The sequence below is a fragment of the Triticum aestivum genome, chromosome 4B (genome assembly GCF_018294505.1).
Source record: "Triticum aestivum cultivar Chinese Spring chromosome 4B, IWGSC CS RefSeq v2.1, whole genome shotgun sequence".
Taxonomy (NCBI): Eukaryota; Viridiplantae; Streptophyta; class Magnoliopsida; order Poales; family Poaceae; genus Triticum; species Triticum aestivum.
Window position 1 is genome coordinate 17,717,912 of NC_057804.1, and position 11,514 is coordinate 17,729,425.

General features: G+C 47.8%; 1 protein-coding gene across 1 annotated transcript; it reads left to right on the top strand.

Annotated features, from left to right (window-relative positions):
- The first annotated feature begins 2,166 nt into the window (after nt 1–2,166).
- LOC123094234 (pectinesterase 3) lies at nt 2,167–4,055 on the top strand. Its single transcript, XM_044516286.1, has 2 exons — nt 2,167–2,341; nt 3,658–4,055. Exons 1-2 carry the CDS (start codon nt 2,258–2,260, stop codon nt 3,871–3,873), a joined length of 300 nt encoding a protein of 99 aa, XP_044372221.1. The 5' UTR covers nt 2,167–2,257; the 3' UTR covers nt 3,874–4,055.
- Nucleotides 4,056–11,514: the final 7,459 nt, after the last annotated feature.

Below are 11,514 nucleotides of genomic sequence, written 5' to 3' on the forward strand. Positions count from 1 at the left end.
GAAGGATTCGGTAAGCTTTTGATGTCGAATATGTAGCAGATTTATTCCCTGTTTGGATTAAGCCAACCATTCTTCTAGTCTTTTCCTGTTAATAATCTTTTGCTCACTCCTCTATTCTCCAGGTTGTTATAGGTCACCGAGGAAAGTTGACACGCTCAAGGGTCACCTGGAGATGGTCGTCAAGCTGAAGTTGCTTTCGTCGGCACTTACTTGGTGATTGTTGTTGTGGTCCCCGACGACGGTTGCTGGGTGGCAGACATGGCCTCCAATGCGTGCACGGTCGAAGGTTCGACTCAGCGCCCGTGTTGCATGACGTTGGGTATAGTCGATTTTGTAAGTTGATGGTTACTGGGTCCTCCCCTATGCCTCACCTGCTCTAGGACCTTGCCTTCGAGCACTGCATGTCGGCCATTGAGCCATGGTTGATTCTGTGATGCTAGACTGCCATGCTTTTGGCGATGATTGCCTTCCAGCTATGACTGCTTGGTTCCATGTCCACGTAGCATTATACATATGTTGTTGCTGCAGTTTCCATGACAAACTTGCAGTGATCTTAGTTTGGACCTATGCCCATCAGTTCATTTGTGAACCAGAGCTTTGGAAGCTTGATGTTTGAGTAGTAAACTTTGAAATTCGCTACATATATTTTGTAAACTTTGACATCTCTTTTTCAAGTCCAACTCTGGCTGTTTTGTCTTGTCTTGTTTCATTGCCAACATGGTTTAGGTTCATGTTGTAACAGTCAAGAGCAAGTTGGTAGCAACATTAGGTTTAAGTAAATCTGTGTGTTGTGCAAGTGTCAGTATTCTAGCAGCTCATATGGAATTCTCTGTGATTTGTTCTTTCTAATTTTTTTCGCCCTTTTTTCAGGTTATTCGATTGGAGGTGACTCTTGGAAGGAGGTTACTCATTGAGATTGATAATCCAAAAGTGGCAAGAGGGCAGGAGAGGAAGAGATAGCCTAGATTTGGAGGCACTAGATAAAATGGCTAGGCGAGTTATTTGCCGGCTGCGGAATTAGTGTTGGAGGCTGATGTCCTTTTTTATTTGTGTGTGATTTCTCTACTTTCTTGTCCTGGTGGCTACTTGAGCTAGCTATGTGTGTACGTACGAAGAATGCATGTTGTGAATGAAAAAAAAATGAAAAAAAATTCTTCGCTTTTGTTGATTCATTTTTGGCTGAGTGCAAATGGCTGGCTAGATGGCATGCTTAATTTCCTTTTCCATTCTCTGCTGAGCCCTGAGGCACTTATTCTTGCCCTTGTGTACACGTTGCTGCGATGTAGTAAATGGGAAAAGGCATTCCTGTGGCAGCAACTTATTTGTGTCCGTTATTTCCATTTCATATGGCAGCAATCTTTGTTTTATCATCCTTCTCAAATTGAATGTCCAAATAATCAAATGTGAGCATGGCCTCATGATTTGCTTAGATTATATATACTATAGCTAATACTCAAATCTTATTGGCCAATCTGCCTCTCTAAATCTACACAGAAACTTCTCTAAATACACATAGAAATGCCTGAGCCAAACTGTGTGCATATACCAGCAGTAGACACAAATGAAGAAGGAAAGAAACGTTGGTGGTTCAAATATGAATATATGCCAGCAGCAGATACAATGGAGAAAGAAAAAAAGAAAGAAAGAAAGATTGGTGGTTCAAATATAAATATATGCCAGTAGCAAATACAATGGAGAAAGAAAGATCGGATTGGTGGTTCAAATGTAAATATATTCCAGATGAAAGAAAGATTGGTGGTTAAAATATAAATATATGCCAGCAGTAATTCAATGGAGATGAGAAAGAAAGCACGAGAGAAGATCTGGCAACAAAACAACCAAGCAGCAGTAAAAGGAAACCGATTGCGTAGTTTTAGGGAATCCCACGGGCCAGATCCAGCTGCTGCTGATTACAAGGAAGGAAGGGAAACAATAAAACGTCTGGCCGTGCACCTTTCAAGGAGCCGACGTTAATTCTCTCCAAAACCAACATAGCTGGCTCCATTACTCCCTCCCTCCCTCCCTGCATCTCGTTCGTCCATGCGCGATGTGATCCAATCCATCTATTGGCTCTCGCTCGCCTCACGCGGATCGGGCTCCCATCCGTCGCCTCACGCGCCGCTCCTATCGATGTCTCTCTATAAATGGCCTCCTCTCCATCCAATCCCTCCCCCTTTTCTCCTCCTCTCTCCTCGGTCCAACGCCAAGCACAGCCTGCCCGATCCATCCATCTGCTTCCATTTATCCATGGAGACACATGGTTTGCAATTTGGCAGAGGGAACCCCTCCAAGCAGATCCCCTCCCTCCATTCTTCTCCATGGGCTACGTACTACTCATCAGGTACTTACTGATTTTTCCTCACAAGTTACTATTAGTGTTGCAATCCCAATCTTGGTTAGTCTCCCTTGGGTTTGTTGATTTCCTTCTCTAGATGCCTGCATATCTGATTGAAGTCTAGTTCAGGAATGGCCGACGATGTTTCAGTTGATAAAACCATCTCCCTTCTCACTGAGAGAATAAAACCTGGATACCTGTTTCATTTGGCTTCTGCTTTATATATGTTGAATTTCTATGTTTTATATATGTTCAATTTTTATGCTTCCGAGTAAACTTGGGGTACTTGTCATGAACAGAACAACCCATGTTCTGCTTTTCTTTCAGAAGCTAGTGACTGAATATGGCATAACTGAGAAATAGATAGTCACCTCTCTGAATATGTGCTGGTTTGACTATGCGAACATGGGGACTTTTATCATGCACACTGTGTCCTCTTTACCATTTAAATGCTTCGGCCCCTTGCTTACGGTGTGAACTTTTGCCGCTGTTATTGAATTGTGTCAAGGCAAAGCACCAATTTCTGCTCCCACCATGTAATTTGAGTCATGCATTTTTTTTAATGAGTGATGACATATATAGCAGCGTACAAGTAATCTCTTTATGTGTCTTGGAGATTATACATGCATTCTAGTCTAATGGATACTGTAGGATTATATAGGTTAATATTGGCTAGGAACGTGCTTATGTTGTTTGGATTTAAAACTTTGTAGAACGTAGCAATCAATATGTGGGAGAAGAAAAAGTCTTACCAGACATGTTTTTGATTTGACGGTTTCACTCTTCTGACATGTACAATCTTGGTTTGCATTTTCTGTCATTATATTATATATAGCTTTGAAGAAAAGAAACCCTGATATATCGAAGATACATTTTAATTTTGCCTTTCCGGATTTCCTAAAAGACACCGAGGTCCCTGTTTGTCAGTGGGATCCCATAACAAAAACATCGATTTGGCGAGAGGAGAAAGGTGATTCTGCTCAAGTAGAGAAGGTTTCGAGAAAGGCACCGCTCAAAAGGAAATAGAAAGGCGTAGGAATAAAATGAACGAAGAAAGAAGACGCCCGGCCGCGGTGGAGTAGTTGTAATTTGTAATGGTCTCCCTTCCATGTGAAATACGAAATACAAGAAGACTTGTGATTCTTCTCAACGCGTTATGCTGCCGAAATTTCTAGCGAAATTTCCCCCGACTTCAGGGTGTCGGCTGTAAAATGGTAGGCCCTTGTTTGTATAAAAATGAAAACTTTAGGGTGACAGCTACAAAAATCAAATGGCATCAGTTCTTTTTAAAACTTTAATGTGAAATGTTCTTTTTTTTCCAGCTCCTGACGGCGTCCCCACCTGTGGATGTCGTGGTTGCCAAAGATGGTAGCGGGGATCATGACACCATCAGTGCGGCTGTGGCGGCAGCACCGCCAGGGGGTTCAAGGTACATCATCCACATCAAGGAAGGACTGTATCAGGAGAAGGTTGAAGTGCTCCAACGGAGCAATGTCATGCTCATCGGAGATGGAGCTGCTCGAACAGAGATTATTTAATTTTGTTAGTGTGATTTTTGTTGTAGGCGTTCCCCCCTTTTTATCTTGTACTACCTTTGTTCATTCTCCTTTTATAAGACATTTTAGACATCCACTATATATGAAAACAAAAGGAGGGAGTAGTATATATATATCTGTAAATTTCACATGCACTTGTTCTGCATAATATAATTGGAAAACAATTTCACCCGCGCATGAGTGAATGCATGCTTGAGGTAACTAAATGGTGCGCTGCTGCATGCAGGCGCACAACGGAAAGGCATCATCATTCGAGACTTGACCATCGAAAACACAGCGGGGCCGAAAGCAAAACAAGCCGTGGCCCTTCTGTCCAACTCCAACAAATCCGTATTTTACCGCTGCCAGATCCTGGGTTTCCAGGACACCTTGCTAGCCGAGAACTTTCTGCAGTTCTACAAGGAATGTGAAATCGCGGGGACGGTGGACTTCATCTGGGGGGCTGCCGCTGCTGTGTTCCAAGATTGTGTCCTTGTCGCGCGCCGCCCGGGCATCATGCAGCAGAATGTGTTGACTGGCCAGGGACGCAACGGAGTCGACAATGCCTCGGGGTTCACGTTTCAGGGATGCAACGCGAGGACCTCCGCGGCGTCGAGACGTATCTCGGGCGCCCATGGCAGCCGTATGCCCGGGTAATCTTCATCCACTGCCACATGGACGCCATAGTGCACCCCTTATGGACAGGGTGGTTGCCCTGGAACAATAACGTCACTGCCACGCGCACTGTCTTCTTCGCCGAGTTCGAGAACCAGGGTCCTGGAGCCGACGTGCGCGGGCGCGTCAACTGGGCTGGCTTCCACAACATAAAAAAGGCGTCCAAGGCGGCCAAGTTTACTGTGAACAACTTCATCCATGGCGGCGCCTGGCTGCCGGAGACCGGCGTCCCGTACAAGGGGGGGCTCTGATGATATATAAGTCCCCTAAATCCTGTTTATGTATGTGCTCTCTACCCTCGCATCGGAGTACGTGCGATATATAGATCGATCGGGTCAAGAGATCCACCCGCGATCGTACCGAATATGTATACCAGGACCATGAGGACGCGTGACGTCCTGCTGTGTGTGGAAGGAGAACCACCATATATTCTAAGTGTGTGTGGGTGTGTCTCTCTGATCCTCAACACATACGGATCCTGTAATAATATATTTTGCGCGTGGTGTGTTCTGTTTGTATCCCTCCTCTCCAGCTCTATAATTTCTGCTCAGCATTAAAAGTGATCTATACTACTATTATCTATATCTATACTACTAATCTTGCCAACGACATGCATTGCATAGTTTGAATCAAAATAAAATCGTTTTGGACCGAATAAAATTGCATAGTTTATTACCAGCCAAATAAAAATAAAAAAAGCTCTCACATAGTTTTACAAACGAATAAAAAATAAATATACATCTATTGGTTGCCAACATGAGCCCACATATGCTCAACCCAATCATTTTGCAGTTGCACGTGAGTTTCCCAATCACGCATGTCTTCATGAAATTGGGTGAACTGTTCAAACGTTGCCGCTACTCCATGCTCAGGCACAACATTCTCACCCTGAAACTGAAACCCTTGATCATACAGACATTCTGGGCGCTCGTCTTCTACGATCATATTATGCATGATCACACAAGCAGTCATCACCTCCCATAGTTTCCGCGTGCTCCAGGTATTAGCAGGATACCGAACGATGCCCCATCGAGATTGCAAAACACCAAAGGCACGCTCGACATCCTTCCTAGCACTCTCTTGCTCTTGGGAAAATCTTTTCCTCTTCTCTCCGACAGGGTTGGGTATTGTCTTCACAATAGTGGTCCACTGAGGATAGATACCGTCGCCCAGATAGTATCCTTTGTCGTAGGTGTGGCCGTTGACAGTAAAGTTCACCGGTGGGCTGTTGCCTTCGGCAAGCCTAGCAAACACAGGCGAGCGCTGAAGCACGTTGATATCATTGTGTGATCCGACCATGCCAAAGAAAGAGTGCCAGATCCAGAGATCTTTAGACGCCACGACCTCAAGTATGACAGTTCTTTCACTCCCAATGCATGCAGTCTATACTACCAAGCATCCCTGGGAAGCCCCTGCTGGCATTCATCGCCAACAAACTGGCTGTATCTTCAGCAGTCGGCTCTCTCAAGTACTCAGGGCCAAACACAACAATAACAGCCTTGCAGAACTTATACAGGGACTCTAGGCAAGTAGACTCGCTCATACGGACGTACTCGTCAATGAGATAACCGGGCACTCCGTATGCAAGCATTCGGATGGCGGCAATGCATTTCTGATAAGAGAAAAAACCAATCTTGCCAACGGCATCCTCTTTGCACTCGAAATAGTCATCATAGCCGACCACCCCCTGTTTAATACGGTTAAAAACATGCCTACTCATACGGAAACGACGGCGGAATTTCTGAGGTTTGAACAACGAGTTTGTTGTATCAAAGTAGTCCATTCAAAGAAGGAAATGCCCGCTCTCTCGGTTGCGATTCAACGCCGGAAGGTGGCCCGGAATGGAGCCAAGGAACAATGGCCACTGGTTGTTGAGGTGGTGATGGACCAACACGGCAGCGAATATCTCCTCCTCGTCATCGGAGGACGAATCGTCGGAGTCGCAAAAAAAATTGTGAAAAAAGAACTCGTCGGCGGAGTCCATTTTGTACCTTGGCAAACCGTCGAACAACTTGCAGGCGTCGGCAAAGGAGACGGCCGGTGAAGGGAGTCGCAGCACGCATGGACCAGCTAGCTGTCCTGCCGGCGTTCGACAAGCGTGCCGCCGTCCGACGAGCGTGCCGCCGTCCGACGAGCGTGCCGCCGTCCGACGAGCGTGTCGGTGAGGATCTGGCTGGGCGGCAAGGCGACTTCTTGGTCGGGGTGGCTGTGTGGTGGGGGGCGCGGGGGATGGGAAGCATTCGGCTCCCCGGCGGCAAGACGGTGGTGGCGGGCGACGTGGGAGTGGGCGGCGTAGCTGCACGGATGTGGAGGCCCTGGCAGCTGGCCGAGTTGCCGGCAAAAATGGGCAGCGGCGTCGGCGACGAAGGAGGAGGGCGAGGGTTGTTGTTGGATGGGGAGGGCAATGTGGCACAGACCAGCGGGCCCGAGGGAAGAACAGAGTGACCGTACGCGCGTCCGTCGTGTGTCCGCGCCGACGCAAATCCGGCTCAAAATTAGGCCGGAAATGGGTCGCCAGCGGACAAAAAGCGGACGCACATCCGTTTGGGTTGGCGTGTTGGGCTGCCTTTTGTATCCGCGCCGACCCAAACGGACGGGGCGGACGAAATGGGTCGCCCCGTTGGAGTTGCTCTAACCCACTTAATTGTATCTAAGAGCACATATTACTTTGGTGGTCTGCAATCCAAATGAATGGACGAGATTAAATGTTCTGCAAGTCTGCCACCAACGGACGATCTCCACGCATACCCACTAATCTGCTCACGACCTCATAGTGTTTGTCCCTCTTCATTTGTTACTAGATCGTGAATGGCGCGCGTTGCTGCGCCCGTGTATTAGGAATTTTGGATGAAATCGATTTGCATTTTTTTTGTAAAAACATGTATTTTGCTTTTTATATATTTTTAGGATGTTATGGGCCACGTAATAGAATTTTCTTTTTTTCTTGGGTTGTTGTGGGCCTTTTTTGTTTGTGAAGTGCACACGCAGTCACATCAATAGACCATGGATCACCTCAAAAAAATAATAGACCATGGTTTTCTCAAAAAAAAAAGACCATGATGAGGCTCCCGTGGTCTTAATTCTCCCATAGAAGCTGGAGGCGGCATGTTAATGAAATATTATATGCTTATCAATGGGTGGCAATAATAAAGTGCTTATGGCTTTTCAGTTTTCATTCTTGATTACGTATTTGTAACTGATGAGTAAAAAACTTCTTTTAAAGTATTATGTAATGACCACTTGTTTTCTCGAACCCAAAGGAAGCAGAAAGGTGTGCGTGGTTGTCCCTGTCCCGCACCACAAAGCACGGTGCGGAGGCCCAGCTTGTCCTTGTCTCCGACATCATCACTGAGGAAGGAGTCCCAGCCGTCGTCGCTCGAGCCATCAGAGTGACTGCTGATGTTGGACATTATCGCCGACGCTCGGGAGTTGATGGATTGGAGCGAAGCAGAGCAGAGTGAAAGGAGGCCAGGGTTTGCTTTAGATGGGAATTTTGTGGGGCCAGACGTGCCCGGGCGCGTCAACGAGCTTCAAGGTCTTCATCATATATATCATCCTAGCCAGTAGCTTCACGTACGTACCACACATGCATGCATAAAGAAAAAGAACTTCTTTGCATGCGTGCATGCACGTCACCCACCGAGCTCCTGACGCGATGATGAGCTTCAAGCCTGCTTCAACGTTCACGATGCCATGTAATCATTTTTTTGTTGCAAAGACATAAAATCTATTATAAAAGATTCATCGAAAGTATCAAAAACATCTCAAACATAATAAATATAACATCGGGTCCATGGACCACCAAACGACAATTGACGTCGGCGGGACGAACCGTGGGCGCGCCCCTGCCACCGCTCTCATACTAGAGCCGCCTTGACCTTATCGGTGACAGTCGAAAAGTCTTTGATTCGGAGCTGCCCGCACGAAGCAACGGCCGAAGGTGGAGGAGGCCGACGGACGGGCCGGGCGCCGCCAATTGAGCTGCCCTCGCAGATCCGTGCGCGGGCGCCGCCGCACCTAACCGGAGCTGCCGTCAGAGTTGCTGCACGTGGTCACACGTGCTCGGGAGAAATGAAACGGGTTGGAGCAAAAGGAAACGGATCGGAGTGAAATGAGGCTAGGATTTGCTCTGCATGGGGATCTTATGGAGTCGACGTCTTGAAGGTCTTCATCATATCATCATAGCTAGGAGTAGTATAGCTAGTAGCTTCACGTACCACACAATACATGCATGCATAAAATGAAAAACTTGTTTTCATGCACGTCGTCGGCCTCCGAACCAACCCTCGCTGAGTGCGTGCATGCGTTTTATTCCATCTCCATCCACCATGGCCAGCCCGTGCATGGATATATAGCTCAACACCAAGCATCTTGCGGTTACACTTTGCCGTCCGCGTCCAAATTGCTGCACTGCACTCAATTCCATCTGCATCGGCCAGGGATCGATGATAGATCGAGTAGATAGGCCAGCTACTTCGAGCCGGCGTCATACCGCGAAACACGACCCATCCGCCGTCCTCCCCGGATGTGCTACGTACCACGACCGGGCTATCTTGCCATGCACGAACGGATTGAATGTGCACAACCCGTTTCTATCTTTTTGGGAGCAGGCGATGCAAAGTTTTTATTTTTTTTGGGAGTCATCGACAACATCATATGTCATTCCCTTAGTAAACATCTTTTTTTGCAAAGACATAGAATATACTACAAAAGATTCATCGGAAGTACCAAAGCATCTTAAACACAATAAAATATAACATTGGGTCCAGTGGCGGAGCCAGAAACTAGGAACGCCCCAGGCAAACTACTAGCTACAGTAATAAACAGTATAAAACTAGCTACAATACACAAAGGAACACAGCCTCACGCCCCAGGCCACCGCCTGGGCAGTCTGGGGCTTGTCTCCGCCGGCAGGATGAACTGCGGGCGCGGCCCTGCCACCACTCTCATACTAGAGCCCCCTAACCTTATCGATAACAGTCGAAAAGTCTTCGTGCATGTGCCCCTAAGGACGAGCACCCTAGACCCACAACCATCGACGTCGCCGTTTTTCTCCTAGGATGGATCTGAAGAACCTGATCTCAAATCTCGCCATTGTATATATATGCATGGTGAGAAACCTTAACCTCATGCGCCCCGAGGAGCTCATAGAAAACCTAACCTCATGGTTGACCAGAGAAGGATCGTAGGCCCGAAGGACTGACTCGAATAAGAAATGCGGCCATCTGTACGAGTGACGCCCCTGCGAGGACTAAATGCCTGCCTATCTATTAACCGGAGCCAAGGCACCAGGATTCAAGTGGCCACCGCCGTCCGGAGATAGTCGTGTCAAGCGAAGCCTAGCCAAGCAAACATGAAACAAATCTTATAATCGTTTCTAGTTTTTCTTTTTACCGGCTTTCCTGGTGTTCTCGTGAAAAGAATTGCCATGTACATTGAAGGCACAAAATAAACAGTGTTCAATAACTAGCATTTCTCAAAATCATATATACTACTAGTAAGCCGGATTTAAGACAAGTCGTTATGTGATGTGTGGTGTTGGGTTGGGCGTGTCTATTCACTTCCATAGTATGTTCATTAGTGTCGATTGCTACTCACCTGACCCAAAGAGATGGCTCAGTAGACAACACAAAGCTTCGAGAGCGCGACACGGTAGATGGATTGGTTGGACGTCCTTGCGGACAAGGTGGTCGGTGTTGGGGTATTGTAGCCTCAAGGGCCACTCCGATGAGACGCACTTGGTGTATGAGAGAAAATAAAATACTCCCTCCTTCTCATAATATAATAGCGTTTTTAGCACTAATGTGGTGTAAAAAAAATGCTCTTATATTACGGGACGGAGGAAGTAGATGGTAACACACTGGTGAGTGGGTCTCACGTGAAAAAAAAAACCGAGCTAGAGGTTACAGGTACAAAAACTAGCCAAATACCCATGCGTTGTCCGTGTACAAAGATACATTAACGCGAGACGTCGGTGAAACATCATCAATTGCTATTCACGGTGGGTACGTCACATGTGACCGGTTTAAGAACGTGTTTCTGCCATGACCATACATCATGTTTATTATCTATCGCAATGATTGGGTATGGCTGTTTTTTGTAACGGATTTTGTGATAACCAATCAAGGCACTTTAGGCCGGGGTGATGGAGATGGTGAAAGGATTGACGGGTTTTATTTAGTAAGTAGCGTGATCCGCGTGACATGGGGCATCTGTCGTCGGATCAAGAAAGGATGGACGGCTGAGATTGACGCCATGAGGGCAATCCGTGGGAGGACTGGGTTAACCAATCAGCGCTCACTTCCCGGTCTTTCGCGAATAATTTGTATGGCGCGCGCGCTCACGGAGACAAATGAATCTTATCCAACCAACGGAGGCCCAAACCACCCACAGACCCAATCTCTTCCTCCTCTCGCGACTCGCTCTGCGCCGCCGCTTCCGATTCCCTTCCCTCAACCACAACCCCGCCGCCGCCGGCGGCGGCGGCGAGGGCGACGCTCTCCTCTCCCACACCCGGGCCTGTCTCCCATCGGCGCTGCCGCCCTACCCTCTCCCCTTCTCGATCTGCATCCCGATCCGGTCATGCGGCGCGCAGATCCGCCACTGCGTACTCCTCCACCCAACCAACCGACGTCGACGACCACCCGTCGTCCTCCTCCTCCACGACCACGCAGCAGCAGAGCTCCCACCCAGCCATGGAAGCCCCCTCCTTCCGCGCGCCGAAACCCTAGTCGACCGAGCATGGGACCTCGCCATGGAGTGGTACGACATCAATCCCCTCGCCACCTTCTCTTTCTTCTTCCTGTTTTCTTCATCACCTCTCGCATCTGATGCGTGCGTTCCATCTGTACGTGTAGTTTGGGAGCTATGGAGGAGAGGGAGATGCTCCCGTCCGATCTGGGGAAGGAGGATGCCCACCATTACCAGGCTGCTCAACCTCACCACCGTGATTATCTTGCCAAGGTGACC